The sequence below is a fragment of the Gorilla gorilla genome, chromosome 16 (assembly GCF_029281585.2).
Source record: "Gorilla gorilla gorilla isolate KB3781 chromosome 16, NHGRI_mGorGor1-v2.1_pri, whole genome shotgun sequence".
Lineage (NCBI taxonomy): Eukaryota > Metazoa > Chordata > Mammalia > Primates > Hominidae > Gorilla > Gorilla gorilla.
In genome coordinates, this window is record NC_073240.2 from 23248438 (window position 1) to 23265922 (window position 17485).

The 17485-nt window shown below is 48.5% G+C and overlaps 1 protein-coding gene across 1 annotated transcript in view; it reads left to right on the top strand.

Moving 5' to 3' along the window:
- Positions 1–17485, top strand: part of LOC129527053 (rhophilin-2-like) — a 49191-nt gene that overhangs the window by 22973 nt on the left and 8733 nt on the right. Inside the window, 8 exon segments of the mRNA XM_055363280.2 lie at positions 1655–1842; positions 2252–2408; positions 4976–5095; positions 8837–8956; positions 8959–9030; positions 11008–11084; positions 13079–13225; positions 14365–14520. Of these exon segments, the coding sequence (XP_055219255.2) occupies positions 1655–1842; positions 2252–2408; positions 4976–5095; positions 8837–8956; positions 8959–9030; positions 11008–11084; positions 13079–13225; positions 14365–14520 (1037 nt within the window).

Here is a 17485-nt window from a genome sequence, read left to right on the forward strand (position 1 = left end):
TTTCAGTGAGCTGAAATCATGCCACTGCACTCCAGCCTGGGCATTTATTTATAAATAAATAAATAAATAGTGTTAAAATATACATATATAACTTAAAATGGACTATTTTAACCAGTTTTTTTATTATAGTAAAATAACACAACATAAAATTACCATTTTAATGATTATCTTAAATTTTTAAAATTTTAAAATTATCCTGCCAACCAGAAGCACATTTTAACCATTTTGAAGTGTGCAGTTCAATGGCATTAAGTGCATTTGTACATTCATAGTGTTGTGCAGCCATTACCACTAAACATCTCCAGAAGTTAAAATTTTTTTTTGTTGGTTAGGCAAGGTGGCTCACACCTGAAATCTCAGCACTTTGAGAGGCTGAGTCAGGAGGATCACTTCAATCCAAGAGTTGGAGACCAGTCTGGGCAACATAGGCACACCCCATCTGTACAAAAAATTTTAAAATTAGCTGGGTGTGGGGTGGTGCATGGCTGTAGTCCCAGCTCTTCAGGAGACTGAGGTGGGAGGACCGCTTGAGCCCAGGAGTTTGAGGCTGCAGTGAGTCATGATCATGCCACTGCACTCCAGTCTGGGCAACAGAGTGTGATCTTGTCTCAAAAATAAATAAAATAAATACATTTTTAAAAAGTATATATTTTTTAAGAGACAGGGGTCTCAGTATGTTGCCCAGGCTGGTCTTGAACTCTTAATGTCAAGCAACCCTCCCACCTCAGCCTCCCTTGTAGCTGGGATTACAGGCAGCAGCCCCTGTGCCCAGCTATCTCCGGAACTTTTTCATCTGGATGATGGATAAGCAAAGCTCTGTACTCAGTTAAGCAATAACTTCCCATTGCCCCCTTTCCCAGCCCCAGCTAACCTCTGTTCTCCTTTCTGTTTCTGTGAATTTGACTATTCCGGGTACCTTATCTAAATGGAATCCTACAATATTGGTCCTTTTGTGAATGGCTTGTTTCACTTAGCATAATGCCCTTATTTACACTGTACCATATGTCAGAATTTCATTCCTTTTTAAGGCTGAAAAATATTCCATTGTATGGATAGGCCACATTGTGTTTAATCATTCGACTGCTCATGGATGTCTGTCAAGCTCTTGTGAATAATGTTGCTATTAACACGGGTGTTCAAGTATCATTTAAGCCCCCACTTTCAATTGTTTGGGGATATATATCATAGGAGTGGAAATGCTGGACCATATAATTGAGAATCAAACTTTTTAATATGTTGTAGGACACTGGTTCTTTTTTTTTTCTCCTATCTTTCTTTTTTTTTTTTTTTTTTTTTTGAGACAGAGTCTTGCTCCGTCACCCAGGCTGGAGTGCAGTGGTGAGATCTCAGCTCACTGCAACCTCTGCCTCCTGGGCTCAAGCAATCCTCCCGCCTCAGCCTCCAGAGGAGCTGAGACTATAGGCGCACGCCATCACACCCAGCTAATTTTTGTATTTTTTGTAGAGACAGGGTTTCACCATGTTGCCCACACTGGTCTTAAATTCCTGACGCAAGTGATCTGCTTGCTTCGGTCTCCCAAAGTGTTGGGATTATGGGCATGAGCCACCGCACCTGGCCTCCTATCTTTCTCTACAGCAACGTGATGAAGTAAATGTAAACCTGAACTAATGGGCAAAACATTTTCCACTTTTAGGGGTTTTAAACTACCTGAAAGAGACATTTACCCATACTCCAAGTTACGACATGAGCCCTGCCATGCTCAGCGTGCTTGTCAAAATGATGCTTGCACAAGCCCAAGAAAGCGTGTTTGAGAAAATCAGCCTTCCTGGGATCCGGAATGAATTCTTCATGCTGGTGAAGGTGGCTCAGGAGGCTGCCAAGGTAAGACTCCCTGGTTCCTGTGACTTTGGGGAGTGGGCAGGAAATGCTGGCACAGGAGCACTGGAAGTAGCGGGGCCTTCCAACGGGAGCTTGCCTGTGACCTGGGCATTGTGCCAGCTCCGGCCAGTACTGCTGGCTTGAGTTTTCTTGGCAAGTGTTGGTGTTTCAGATATGGATCACTGATTCCATCTGCAGCTTAACCTAAAAACCAGCATAATGACAACAGCCTGATCCCCCTGTTAACTGTGACAATGACAGAACGAGGGGTTGCTTGGAGTTGCTCCCAGATTCTGGAGCAGCCCCTGGCAGGGGCTGTTGCATGAGAAGAAGAAAGGGCTCTTTCTCTGCAAATGGGTTCATGAGGGCCCTTGTGCCGGGCTGCCCCTTCCCAATGCCCCTTCTATTTCAGGTGGGAGAGGTCTACCAACAGCTGCATGCAGCCATGAGCCAGGCGCCAGTGAAAGAGAACATCCCCTACACCTGGGCCAGCTTGGCCTGCGTGAAGGCCCAGCACTGCGTGGCCCTGGCCCACTACTTCACTGCCATCCTCCTCAACGACCACCAGGGTAAGGCCTGTGGGGTTTGGGGGTTTGGCCAGGGCTGTGGTCCAGCTGCCCCAGGGGCGATTCTGAGCTGAGTGAGAGCTAACTGCCTTCCCTGGAGATGCTCACAGGCTGAAGGCAGAGGATGAGAATGACCCATGACTGAGGCAGCTGCTGCACAGGCCATGGCGGGGTTAGGGGTTATAAGCTTCTTTAGAGGGAGGAAGAGGAGGCACCTTTAATTCTGCCTGTGTGCAAGAGGATGAATTTTCACCTGGAATCTAGAATCTAAGGGAATGCCAAAAATGCTGGCATCAAGATAAGTAACATTTTAAGGTAATATTTTAAAAGAATCCAAATTAATGCAGGCCGGGTACAGTGGCTCATGCCTGTAATCCCAGCACTTTGGAAGGCCAAGGCAGGCAGATCATTTGAGGTCAGGAGTTCAAGACCAGCCTGGCCAACATGGTGAAACTCTGTCTCTACTGAAAATACAAAAATTAGCCGGGCATGGCGCGTGCCTCTAATCCCAGCTACTCCGGTGACTGAGGCAGGAGAATGGCTTGGGCTGGGGAGGTGGAGGTTGCAGTGAGCCGAGATTGTGCCACCGCACTCCAGCCTGGACAGCAGAGCAAGACTCCATCTCAAAAAAACTAATAATAATAAAATAAAAATTAATGCAAAAAAAAATCTGTGATGATCAGAATTTAATTTTATTTTATTTAATTTTATTTATTTTTAGAGATGGGGCTGGAGTGCAGTGGTATGATCATGGCTCACTGCCTTCTTGAACTCCTGGGCTCAAGCGATCCTCCCACTTCAGCCTCCTGAATACCTGGGACTACAGGCACATGCCACTACACCAGTTAATTGAAAAAAATTTTTTTTTGTAGAGATGGAGTCTCACTATGTTGCCTAGGTTGGTTTCAAACTCCTGGCCTCAAGCAATTGTCCTGCCTTGGCCTCCCCAAAGTGTTGGGATTACAGGCATGAGCCACGGTGCCTGGCCAGGGATTTTTGATCTAATGAGTACTAATCCAGGCAGCCTCCCAAGGAATTAAAAAGACAGCCTCTGGAGCCAGACTTCCTGGGTTCATATCTCAGCTCTGCCATGAATAAGCTGTATTACCTTGGGCAAGTTACTTAGCTGTCCTCTGCCTCGATTTTCTCATCTGTAAAATGGGTATATGGAGAGAATCTACCTCACAGGCTGTCATGAAAATGAAGGGCCTGTATGCAAAGCTCAATAATGCTTTATATGCTGTAGGTTCTCTGAAAGTGTGAGCCACCACTCCTAGTACTATATAGTCTATTAGGCGAGACAAGATGTGGAAATAAATAGAAATATCATATAGTGCCTTGGTGATTGCTGCAGAGACACAAATGCAGCAGCAGGTGGACTCCATGGTGCAGTCATTGATGGCTTCTCAGAGGCGATGACATTTGAGTTCAACTTTTCCATCTGCACAGGAGGGCAGGGTCAGCCTAGAGGGAGTAAAGTGTCTGAGCACAGGAACAGAGGCCGAGGGTGCTGGGGAAGTGGAGAGTGGTTTTATGAAGTTTGAGAGCAGGACACGCACCAGGGAGGGTGTGGTTGAAGCAGGAAGGGGCTGTGCTGCAGGTGTGCAGGCCTGCAGAGGGGTGCAGGCCAGGCATGACGGTCTGGGCTATGCTAGGAGGTTCTGTGTGGTGGGTGAGTCAGAGGAGGTAGCGTGTGGGGACTCAGGGTCAAATTATGAACCTCACTGGGTGTGGTGGTTCACACCTACAATCCCAGCACTTTGGGAGGCCGAGATGGGTGGATCATGAGGTCAGGAGTTCGAGACCAGCCTGGCCAAGATGCTGAAACCCCGTCTCTACTAAAAATAGAAAAATTAGCTGGGCATAGTGGCACGTGCCTGTAATCCCAGCTACTCGGGAGGCTGAGGCAGGAGAATCACTTGAACCCGGGAGGTGGAGGTTGCAGTGAGCCAAGATCACACCACTGCACCCAAGCCTGGGTGACAGAGCAAAACTCCATCTCAAAAAAAAAAAAAAAAATTCTGAACCTCTGGAGCATGACTGGTTCCAATGAGCAAGAGCTTCGGGGTAGCCAGGCATGATGGCTCACACATTTGATCCCAGCACTTTGGGAGGCTAAGGCAGGAGGGTCGTTTGAACCCAGGGGTTTGAGACCAGCCTGGGCAATGTAGCAAGACCTCATCTTTACAAAAAAATTTAAAAATTAGCCTGGCGTGTGGTGGTGCATGTCTGTAGTCCTAACTACTCAGGAGGCTGAGGTGGGAGGATCACTTGAGCCCAGGAGTTCAAGGCTGCAGTGAACTATGATTATGCCATTGCACTCCAGCCTGGTGACAGAGTGAGACCACACTCCAACCTGAGTGACAGAGTGAGACTGTCTCAAAGAAAAAAAAAGCTTGAGGGTCAGACTGCCTGGGGTGTGTCCAGGGGCAGAAAGGAGAGCCATGATCCCAAATGCCTTGTGAAACTGCAGAAGAAAGGAAACTAGAGACATGGTAGAAAGAGAAATCTCTATGTGGGTCTGTGGCCAGGTCCATGAGAGGGGATTTAACCTGTGGTTCTCTTTGCAGTGAAGCCAGGCACGGATCTGGACCACCAGGAGAAGTGCCTGTCCCAGCTCTACGACCACATGCCAGAGGGGCTGACACCCTTGGCCACACTGAAGAATGATCAGCAGTGCCGACAGCTGGGTGCGTGTCCCTCTGCACCCAGATGCGGGTCCCACTTGGTGCCCAGCTGGTCCTGCTCCCAGACAGCCACAGAGAGGTCCCTGAAGAGGGCCCGGGAGAGGGGGTTGTTCCAAGTCATCGTGGCCACTTTGGGTTCAGAAGTCATGAGGTGCAGTCCTGAGCCTCAGAGGGCTTCCCAGGCTGTGTTCTCATGGGTTCCATAGCACCCAGGCCTCCCACTGTGGAGCCAGGACTTTAACCATCTCCCTTGGCATCCACAGGGTGGCCTGTATCATGCTAACAGGGAAGGAGATGTTTGTTGATTTCCTTATGCATGGTTGAATTACTAAGAACACCTAATGACTGTAATGAAGTGTCCTGGTTTGGTCTCTGCCATGTCTCAGTTTGAATATCTCTTCCCATGTGCAGACCTCACCTCCACCACCCTGATCTGTCCCCACGCACACATACGCAGCTTCCCCATCTCAGTGATGGCAACTCCCACCCCTCTAGGTGCTCAGGCCAGAAACCTTGGACTCACTCTCCACTCTTCTTTTCTTTCCTCCTCTTTCCCCTCCTCTCCCCTCTGCTCCCCTCTCCTCTCTTCCCCTCTGCTCCCCTCCCCTCCTCTCCCGTTCTCTCCCCTCCTCTTCCCTCCCATCTGTTACCCTCCCCTCCCCTCCTCTCCCCTTCTCTCCCCTCCTCTCTTCTCCCCTCCCCTCCTCTCCTCTCTCTGCCGTCCCCCCTCTCCTCTCTCCTCCGTCCTCCCTCTCCTCTCTCCTCCGTCCTCCCTCTCCTCCCCTCCCCTCCTCCCTCTCCTCCCCTCCCCTCCTCCCTCTCCTCCCCTCCCCTCCTCCCTCTCCTCCCCTCCCCTCCTCCCTCCCCTCCTCCCTCCGCTCCCCTCCCCTCCTCCCTCTCCTCCCCTCCCTTCCCATCCTTCCCCTCCTCTCCTCCCCTCTGCCACCTCCCCTTCACTCCCCTTTCTCCTCCTCTCCCCTCCCCTCTCCTCTCATTCTTCCTCCTCTCCCCTCACCCTTCCCCTCTCCCCTCCCCTCTCCTCTCCTTTTCTTGTTCCTTGTTGCTTTCCTTTTCTTTCCCTTTCCTTTCCTCTCTCTCCTTTATTCTTTCTTTCTCTCTTTCTCTCCTCCCCATCTACCCTTCCTCCCTCCTTTCCTCTTTCCTTTTCTTTCATTTGCTTTCTTTGACAGCGTCTTGCTGTCCCCCAGGTTGCAGTGCAGTAGTGCAATCACAGCTCAGTGCAGCCTCGAACTCCTGGCTTCAAGTGATCCTCCTGCCTCAGCCTGCTGAGTAGCTGGGACTATAGGCATGCACCACCATGCCCGGCTAATATTGTAAAAAGGTTTTTGTAGAGATGTGGTCTCACTATGTTGCCCGAGCTGGTTTTGAACTCCTGGCTTCAAGTGATCCTCCTGCCTCAGCCTGCTGAGTAGCTGGGACTATAGGCATGCACCACCATGCCCGGCTAATATTGTAAAAAGGTTTTTGTAGAGATGCCGTCTCACTATGTTGCCCAGGCTGGTTTTGAACTCCTGGCCTCCAGCGATCCTCCTGCCTCTGTCTCCCAAAGTGCTGGGTTTACAGGCACGAGCCACCACACCTAACCTCTTGTCTTACTTTCTCACCCTACATTTGATTAGCAAATCCCCTTGGCTGTACCTAGAAGACACACTCAAATCTGGCCACTTTAACCCTGCTGCCCTGGTGGAAGCCACATGTGTACAGTGCTTATGTAAGAAACATTTACTCACTTAAACCCCACACAACACTATGAGGTGGGTCTCATGGCATCCCCATTTTACAGCTGAGGAAACTAAGACCCAGAGCGGTCACGTGGCTTGCCCTCCTCATAGCTGGTTTTCTTGCTGCCCCTTCAGAGTCTGGTCATGCAGGCCAGATCACATCAGTCCCCTGCTCACACCCCAGTGGGCTCCCATCTCACGCAGAACAGGAGTGAGAGCCCTCATCTCGCACGCGTGAGATCCGCCATGATCTGGCCTTGCTCCTTCCCTGCACTCATTCTCTCCCGCCCTCCCTGCCCTCAGGCACACCTTAGCTCCTCCTTGCCCTGGAACACCTGTGCGTGCCCCTGCTCCAGGGCCCTCGCACCTGCTGCTCTTTCACATCCATCAGGGCTCTGCTCAAAAAGGACCATATCACAGAGCCTTCCTTGGCTGGGTGTGGTGGCTCATGCCTGCAATCCCAGCACTTTGGGAGGCTGAGGTGGGAGGATAGCTTGAAGTCAGGAGTTTGAGGCCAGCCTGGGCAACATGGAGAAACCCCATCTCTACCAAAAATACAAACACTTAGCCAGATGTGGTGGTGTGTGCCTGTAGTCCCAGCTACTTGGAAGGCTGAGGTGGGAGAATCGCTTGAACCTGGGAGGCGGAGGTTGCACTGAGCTGAGATTGTGCCACTGCATTCCAGCCTGGGTGACAGAGTGAGACTCCGTCTCAAGAAAAAAAAAAAAAAAAAAGGCTTTCTTGGTCACCCATCATAGGACAACCCCATTCCCAGTCTTCTCTTACCATCTCCGCTTACCCTGCTTTATTTTTCTCTATAACCTCATCACCACCCCATCCATTACATATTTCTTGTCTTGTTAGTTATCTGTCTTCAACCACTACATGTAAACTCCATGAATGTGGGGGCAGTTTGTTTACTCGTTGCTTTATCTCTAGTGCCCAGCACATTTGGTAAATATTTGTTGAGTGAACATCTTATGGACACAAGTGAGCTTATTACATACGCATTTAAGGGAGGCTTGGGCTGGGCGCAGTGACTCACGTCTGTCATCCCAGCACTCTGGGAGGCTAAGGCAGGTGGATTGCTTGAGGCCAGGAGTTTGAGACCAGCCTGGGCAACATAGCAATGATAATGAAATGATAATGATAAAGAAAACATTATCCAAGTGTGGTGGTGCATGCCTGTGGTCCCAGCTACTCAAGAGTCAGAAGTGGGAATTTCAGTTGAGCCCAGGAGTTTGAGGCTGTGGTAAGCCATGATTGCACCACTGTACTCCAGCATGTGAAACAAAGTGAGACCCTGTCTCTAAATATAAAATATAAAATGAAATAAAATAATATTTTAATAAAAGGCTTGTTGTAACCAAGCGAGTTGTAGAGAAACGCCACACTTTGAGACTAATTCAGGAGTCATTTATTAGCCGGCAACCGAGAGATGGCTAATGCTCGAAATTCTCTCGGGCCTGAAGAAGGGGCTAGATTTTCTTTTATACTATGGTCTAAATAGGGGAGGGGGGTTTAACTGAAGCAATTTTACAGAAGCAGAATAGGCAAAAAGTTAAAAAAAGTAATTGGTTATAGAAGCAGTTACAAAAAATAAACAGTTCCAGGTGCAGGGGCTTAAACTATCACTGAGAGATAAATGCAGGGGCTTTAGGTACCTGCCACTGAGCACATCCCCAGGAGCTGCTGGTACAGCCTGCCTCAGTATCTTATCAGCAGTTTGCATTCCTGGATGTGCTTGGAGTCAGCTTACACTAGTTATTCCCTTAAGGGGGATAAAGGGGGCTGCAAGTGAAGAAACTAAAATGTAGTCTGTCCGGCTCTCTCTGCTGGGAGAGAGTCACTCAGGTTAAAACAAGGTAGGGTATCACGGGCTCTAGCTATCCAGGCAGATCCTTTAGAAAAGAGAACGTCCAACCTCTTGGGCTGCCTCTTGGGCCCTTATGCTCTGTTTGGTGGATCTCCAAGTCACGTGGGTGTTGGCTTCCGTCTGCAGGGAAGTCCCACCTGCGCAGAGCCATGGCTCATCACGAGGAGTCAGTGCGGGAGGCCAGCATCTGCAAGAAGCTGCAGAGCATTGACGTGCTACAGAAGGTGCTGTGTGCGGCACAGGAACGCTCCGGCTCACGTACGCCCAGCACCAGGAGGATGATGACCTGCTGAACCTGATCGACGCCCCCAGTGTTGTTGGTGAGTAACCTAGACTGTGTTCCCTCTGTGGGGGTGCCTGTGCCGCGGAAAGAGTACGCCTGGCCTGTGGGGGTTGAGCAAGCCCTTGCTGTGTGCTTGGCGCAAGGAGGGCTGCACAGGGCAGGGACCGAGGTGCTTATTTTGCCCTGGAGTTCTCTTTTCTTTTTGAGATGGAGTCTCGCTCTGTTGCCCAGGCTGGAGTGCAGTGGCATGATCTCGGCTCACTGCAACCTCTGCTTCCCGGGTTCAAGTGATTCTTCTTCCTCAGCCTCCCGAGGAGCTGGGATTACAAGCGCCCACCACCACGCCCAGCTAATTTTTGGATTTTTAGTAGAGATGGGGTTTCACCATGTTGGCCAGGCTGGTCTTGAACTCCTGACCTCAAGTGATCCGCCTGCCTTGGCCTCCCGAAGTGCTGTGATTACCAGGGTAAGCCACCACACCTGGCCTAGATACACTTTTTATGCTATTTGTTCTCGTGTAGAATCAGCCTGCCCTGGGATCCTTTGTTAGAAATTGACCAGCCTTATGTTAAGGGTAGTCCGAGCGTGCTGTGAAGATGCTGCTGGGGGTATGTAGCTGTCAATGGTTATGATTTGGCAAACCTCCTTTTCACTGGGAAATCCTCATACCACATTAATAATGAAAAGGTCAAGCACGGTGGCTCAAACCTCTAATCTCAGCACTTTGGGAAGCCGAGGCAGGAGGATTACTTGAGCTCAGGACTTTGAGACCAGCCTGGGCAACATAGTGAGACCCCATCTCTACAAAAAATTTTAAAAAAAATTCATCAGGTGTGGTGGTGCATACCTGTAGTTCCAGCTACTCGGGAGGCTGAGGCAGGAGAATCATTTGAGTCCAGGAGGTCAAGCTGCAAGAGAGCTGTGATCGCACCACTGCACTCCAGCTTGGGCGACAGAGCGACACCCTGTCTCAAAATAGTAATAATGTTGAAAACAGAAAGCTCAGTATCCCAGGACTGTGTCCAGTGAGGCATGGAACTTCCATAACAATGACACTTGAAACATAGATGACTTCTCAATAGGTTTTTTGTTTGTTTGTTTGTTTGTTTTTGAGAGGTCGTTTCGCTCTTGTCACCCAGGCTGGAGTGCAGTGGTGTGATCTCAGCTCACTGCAACCTCTGCCTCCCTGGTTCAAGCTTCAGCCTCCCAAGTAGCTGGGACTACAGGCACGTGCCACCACGCCTGGCTAATTTTTTGTGTTTTTAGTAGAGATGGGGTTTCATCATGTTGGCCAGGCTGGTCTTGAACTCTTGACCTCAGATGATCCTCCCACCGCGGCCTCCCAAAGTGCTGGGATTACAAGCATTAGCCACCGTGCCTAGCCTCCTCATTAGGGATTTATGAGTGTCAGAGAAGCCCACTAAGCCCCTTAAATATCAGGAAACCCCATGGGAATGTGTCTGGTTATCACTCCTTGGTCCCAGCTCGGGAATGAGTTATACCTCCTATGGCTCACAGGAGGTACCCAAATGGAAGGTAGAGTTCAACCTAGGTCGGGGGTTGAGCTGTGTTCCATCTTCTTGTACTACTTGTCTAAACCGAGGGGAAGGATGTGTGACTAAGAGAAAGTTCTGTACTGTCTCCTTCCCAAGGATCACTTTCTTTTTTTTTTTTCCCCCTGGAGTCTTACTCTGTCACCAGGCTGGAGTGCAGTGGCAAGACTTCAACTCACTGCAACCTCTGCCTCCTGGGTTCAAGTGAGTCTCCTGCCTCAGCCTCCCAAGTAACTCGGATTACAGTCGCCTGCCACCATACCTGGCTAATTTTTGTATTTTTAATAGAGACGGGGTTTCACCATGCTGGCCAGACTGGCTTGAACTTCTGGCCTCATTGATCCACCAGCCTTGGCCTCCCAAAGTGCTGGGATTACAGGCATGAGCCACAACACCGGGCTATAAGGATCACTTTCAATTACAGAAACATTTATCCTCCCATTTCTCATCCTCTATTCTAGCTAAAACTGAGCAAGAGGTTGACATTATATTACCCCAGTTCTCCAAGCTGACAGTCACGGACTTCTTCTAGAAGCTGGTATGTTGAAAGCTCTCTACATAAATGACCTAAGGGGGCAGCTCTTCACTTTGGCGAGTATGGTGTCTTAGTCCATGTGGGCTGCTATAACAAAATGCCTCAAACTGGGTGGCTTATGAACAGCAGAAATATATTTCTCAGTTCTGGAGGCTGGGAAGTCCAAGACCAAGGTATTGGCAGATTTTGTATCTGCTGAAGGCCCATGTTCTGGTTTATAGGTGGGGCCTTCTACCTGTGTCCTCATGGCAGAAAAGGTGATGAGCTCCCTTGGGCCTGTTTTAAAAGCATGTATCCCATTCTTGAGGGCTCCACCCCAAGACTGAATCACCTCTCAAGAGGCCCCACTTCCTAATAATTACATTGATTTTAATATACATTTTAAATTTTAATAAATATTAATAAAATTTTAATATACAAACTTTGGGAGGGTACAAACATTCAGACCATAGCATATTTTATTTTATTCATTTATTTTTATTTATTTGTTTTTGAGACAGAGTCTCACTCTGTTGCCCAGGCTGGAGTGCAGTGGTGCGATCTCGGCTCAGTGCAGCCTCCACCTCCCAGGTTCAAGTGATTCTCCAGCTTCAGCCTCCCGAGTAGTCGAGATTACAGGCCTGTGCCACTACGCTCAGCTAATTTTGTATTTTTAGTAGAGACAGGGTTTCACCATGTTGGCCAGGCTGATCTTGAACTCCTGGGCTCCAGTGATCCCCTCACCTCGGCCTCTCAAAGTGCTGGGATTATAGGCCTGAGCCACTGTGCCCAGCCCCATAACATATTTTAAAAGTAGTTTTTAGGTATTGTCTATTTGAAATTTTTTAAAATATTTTTAAATTTTTTTTAGAGATATGGTCTCACTGTGTCACCTAGGCTGGATTACAGTGGCATGGTCATAGCTCACTGCAGCCTGAACCTTCTGGGCTCAAGCGATCCTCCTACCTTAGCTACCCTAGTAGATGGGACTACAGGCACACACCACCACGTCCAACTAATTTTTATTTCTTGTAGAGATGGGGTCTTGCTATGTTGCCTAGGCTGGTCTCAAACTCCTGAGCTCCAACTATCCTCCTGCCTAGGCATCCCAGAGTGCTGGGATTACAGGTATGAGCCACTACGCCTGACCTGAGATTTTTTTCCGTTTTTTGTTTTTTTTTTAGACAGGGTCTAACTCTGTTTTCACCCAGGCTGGAGTGCAGTGGCACAATCAGTTCACTGAAGCCTCGAACTGCTGGGCTCAAGAAGTCCTCCTGCCTCAGCAGCCTGAATAGATGGAACCATAGGTGTGCACCACCATGCCTGGCTAATTCTTTTATGTTTTTAGTAGAGAATGGTTCCTGCTATGTTGCCCAGGCTGGTCTCAAACCTCTGGCCTCAAGCAATCGTTCTGCCTTGGTCACACAAAGTGCTTAGGATTACAGGCATGACATGCCTTGTTTTAAATTGTTTATATTAGAGATTTTATTTAAGATGATTTTGGCTGGATGCGGTGGCTCACGCCTTTAATCCCAGCACTTTGGGAGGCTGAGGGGGGCGGATCACCTGAGGTCAGGAGTTTGAGACCAGCCTGGCCAACATGGTGAAACCCCATCTCTGCTAAAAATACAAAAATTAGCCAGGCATGGTGGTTCTCACCACCAGCTACTCAGGAGAATTACTTGAACCCGGGAGGCAGAGGCTGCAGTGAGCTGAGATCACACCACCACACTCTAGCCTGGGTGATAGAGCGAGACAATGTCTCAAAAGAAAAAAAGAAAAAGATAATTAATACAATGTCTAAAAGATAATTTTATTGAAAATATATTGGGTATGTTTGAGAAGATGGCTTTCCAGGTTCTCGCATGACTGCTGTAGCATGTATGCCCCCAGATGTGTCATTTGTCCCTGAACAAGGCCAAGTGAGATCTTCAAGGACAGCAGGCAAAATTCCCTTTAGCTTTCCAGCGTCTGATCCAGCCTTCAAATCCTACACCTAACGATGATCTCTTCCAAAGGGCCCCTTATCTGTGTTTTTGGCTAACAAGCAGTGGATGCCTCCTCGAAGCATCTGCTTCACCGCAGAAGAAGGGGACTTGGGGTTCACCTTAAGAGGGAACGCCCCCGTTGAGGTTCACTTCCTGGATCCTTACTGCTCTGCCTCAGTAAGCACATGCTTTTCTTGGTTGGCAGCAAATACAGATATCTGGGTGATTGAATTTAGGGCGGGTTCACCCATGTCAAAGGCCTGACTTGATGTGAAAGGCCTCATGGGTGCTACATTCCCTAAAAGAAAAGGATTAATTTTTACTGTCTTTATTTTGTTTTTAGTTTTTTTTTAGACGTTGGGAGGTGGAGGCTGCAGTGAGTCGTGATCGTGCAGTGGCGCGATCTCAGGGCTCACTGCAGCTTCTGCTTCCTGGGTTCAAGTGACTCTCCTGTCTCAGCTTCCTGAGTAGCTGGGATTACAGGCATGTGCCACCACACTCAGCTAATTTTAGTTTTTGTTTTTGTTTTTTGAGACACAGTCTCGCTCTGTCGCCCAGGCTGGAGTGCAGTGGTGCGATCTTGGTTCACTGCAACCTCCACCTCCTGGGTTCAAGTAATTCTCCTGCCTCCGCCTGCTGAGTAGCTGGGATTACAGGTGCGTGCCACCATGCCTGGCTAATTTTTTGTGTGTTTTTAGTAGAGACGGGGTTTCACCGTGTTAGCCAGGATGGTCTTGATCTCCTGATCTTGTGATCTGCCCACCTCGGCCTCCCAAAGTGCTGGGATTACAAGTGTGAGCCACCTGGCCCAGCCTAATTTTTGTATTTTTAGTAGAAACGGGGTTTTGCCATGTTGGCCAGGCTAGTCTCAAACTCCTGGCCTCAAGTATTCTGTCTGCCTTGGCCTCCCAGAGTGCTAGGATTATAGGCATGAGCCACTGTGCCTGGCCAATTTTGACTTTTTTTTTTTTTAATTGCACCCAGGCTGGAGGGCAGTGGCATGATCTCGGCTTACTGCAATGTCTGCCTCCCGGGTTCAAGCAATTCTCCTGCCTCAGCCTCCCAGGTAGCTAGGACTACAGGTGCCCACCACCACACCTGGCTGATTTTTGTATTTTTAGTAGAGATGGGTTTCACCGTGTTGTTCAGGCTGTTCTTGAACTACTGACCTCAAGTGATCTACCCGTCTCAGCCACCCAAAGTGAATTTTTGCTTTCTTGATGCGAACTTACGCAAATACTTATTTTGTTAATGGGGACTGATTCAAGGATTTGAGTGAACAAAATGTTGACTTATTTTCAACAATACTTTTTCAGGTGGCAGGAGCCCGGGAAGGAGATTATATTGTCTCCATTCAGCTTGTGGATTGTAAGTGGCTGACGGTGAGTGAGGTTATGAAGCTGCTGAAGAGCTTTGGTGAGGACGAGATCGAGATGAAAGTTGTGAGACTCCTGGACTCCACATCATCCATGGTGAGCACTGACACCTCCCTGGGCAGTCAGTAGTGGTGTGGAATGAAATCTGCATGAGTTCAGCCCCAGAGGTGTTTATCAGACCCTCTGTCTCCTGCCTGTGTAACATGGTACAAATGACTGGACTCCCAGGCTTGTAATCACTGTAATGTGCTCACCTTGGGTCAAAGAGAAAATTGGCAAACTTTTTCTTTTTAAAGACAGGGTCTTGCCGTATTGCCCAGCCTGGTTTGCAGTGGTATGATCATGGCGTACTGCAGCCTCTATCTCCTGGGTTTAAGTGATCCTCCCACCTCAGCCACACGAGCAGCTGGAGTTATAGGCACCCACTACCACCCCAGCTCATTCTTTATTTATTTATTTATTCATTTTTTTATTTTATTTTTTTTTTGAGACGGAGTCTTGCTCTGTTACCCAGGCTGGAGTGCAGTTGTGCAATCTCGGCTCACTGCAAGCTCTGCCTCCCAGGTTCACGCCATTCTCCTGCCTCAGCCTCCCAAGTAGCTGGGACTACAGGCGCCTGCCAATGCGCCTGGCTAATTTTTTGTATTTTTAGTAGAGATGGGGTCTCACCGTGTTAGCCAGGATGGTCTCGATCTCCTGACCTCGTGATCCACCTGGCTTGGCCTCCCAGAGTGCTGGGATTACAGGTGTGAGCCACCATGCCCAGCCCATTCTTTATTTTTTGTAGAGACAGGTTCTCGCTGTGTTGCCAAGACTGATCTTGAACCCCTGGGCTCAAGCCATCGTCTCACCTTGGCCTCCCAAAGTGCTGGGATTACAGGCATGAGCCACTGCACCCTGCTAGCAAACTTTTAAAAATATCCTGTAGATAAAATAATCAACTGATCTATTTTTCTGATCAAATTGTTTAATTACAAAAGTAATACATACTCATAGTGAAAAAAACAAAAAACAAAAAAAAAATTCTAATGGTACAGAAGAGCTTAAGACCTGTGAAAGTTAAGACAATCCCTCTGTACACCCTAGAGGCAGTGTCAGCCATGTTCTGGGAGATTTGGGAAGCATTTGAGTCTCTCAAGTTCACCTGCACAGTTACCACCTTTAATTTTCCCCATGTGAGGCCAGGCACGGTGCTCATGTTTGTAATCTGAGTACTTTTGGAGGCTGAGGTGTGTGGATTGCTTGAAGTCAGGAGTTCAAGACCAGCCTAACCAACAAGGCAAACCCTGTCTCTACTGAAAATATAAAAATTAGCTGGGCATGGTGGTGCGCGCCTGTAACCCCAGCTACTCAGGAGGCTGAGGCAGGAGAATAGTTTGGGAGGTGGAGGTTGCAGTGAGTGGAGATGGTGCCATTGCACTCCAGCCTGGGCAACAGAGTGAGACTCTGTCTGCAAAAAAACCCTAAAATTTTCCCCAAGTGCTAGGGTTCATGCCACACTTAATGACGTTCTCCTCTGTACTTTGCCACACTTAATGACGTACCCTCAACCTTCCCTCTGTAACAACACTCATTTATTCATTCAACAAATATTGATTGAGGATCAATTGGGTGCCAGACACTCTCTTAGGTGTCAGAGCTCCAGTTTACATTACACAGGTAAGGTCCCTGCCCCCCGCCCCACGAAGCTGGCACTAAGTCAGCAAATAAATGGTCAGGATTTTGATAAGTGTTGTAAAGGAAAAAAGACCTGTAATGGGGTGGAATGACTGGGGAGGAGGCGAGGCTCTATCTAGGCAAGGCTGGAACAGACATGAGAGTGACCAGGAGGTTCGAGCCAGTTGCAGAGAGATAAGAAAGGCCTTCTGGGCAGGGGCACCTACAGGTACAGGGCCCCTGCAGCAGAATAAGCTTCTCCTACCAGATAGGCAAAAGGAAGGCCTTTTGGCAAGAGCACCAGGACAAGGAAAGGAGCCGTGGGAAGTGAGGTAGGAAGGAGGCCTCGGCGGCAGTGGTGGGAGCTTGGAAGCCACTGGGCCTTTTCAGAAGGGCAGCGGCATGGTGTGATGTTTGTTTTAGAAGGGCGCCTGCTGCCGGAGACTGGCCATGGCAGTTGTCCAGGCTGGTGACGTTAGTGGCTGAGGTGATGGGGGTGGCTGTAGAGTTGGAGAGACATGAGTGTCCCTGGGACATAGTTTGGAGGTAGAGCTGATGGGGGATTTGTGGATGATTTGTGTAAAGGAGACAGTGAACAGGGAGGTGAGGCCTCAGTTTTTGGCTTGATCAATCTCATGGGTAGTGGTTATTTTTCTACCTTTAATTTCCTTTTTCTCTTGTTGTTTTTTTGTTTTGTTTTGTTTTGTTTTTTGAGACAGGGTCTCACTCTGTTGTTTGGCTGGAATGCAGTGGTGCAATCATAGCTCACTATAGCCTTGACTTCCTGGGCTGAGGCAATCCTTTTGCCTCAGCCTCCTGAGTAGCTGGAACTACAGGTGTGTACCACTAAGCCTGGCTAATTTGTTTATTTACCTATTGTACATTTTTTTTGGTAGAGATGGGGACTTGATATATTGCCAAGGTTGGCCTCAAACTCCTGGCCTTAAGCGATCCTTCCACCTCTGCCTCCCAAAGTGTTGGGATTACAGGCATTAGCCACCATGCCTGGCCTGGTTATTTTTCATAATGATGGGTAATGGGTGTGAGGGAGGTGAAGGAGAGAGAAATCAAGAGTTGTGTTTGAATGTTTCAGATGCTATTAGCAGTCAGACGTAAGCATAAAGGAGGAGATTGGATGTGAAGTCTTCAGTTCGAGGAAGAAATCAGAGCTAGAAATCAATATTTGAGAATCATTGCACAGGGATGATATTTGAGGCTGTGAGACAAAATGCAGCTCCCTGCAAGGGGGCTAGGGCTGAGGGCTAAACATTTAGAGATCAGTTGGAAGAGAAGCAAGTGCAAAGAAAATGCAGGAGAGTTCAGAGATGTCGGAGGAAAGGAGCCTCTCAAATTAAGAGGAGAAAGCTTTGCAGTGAGAGAGTGATGGGTTGCATTGAATGCAGTC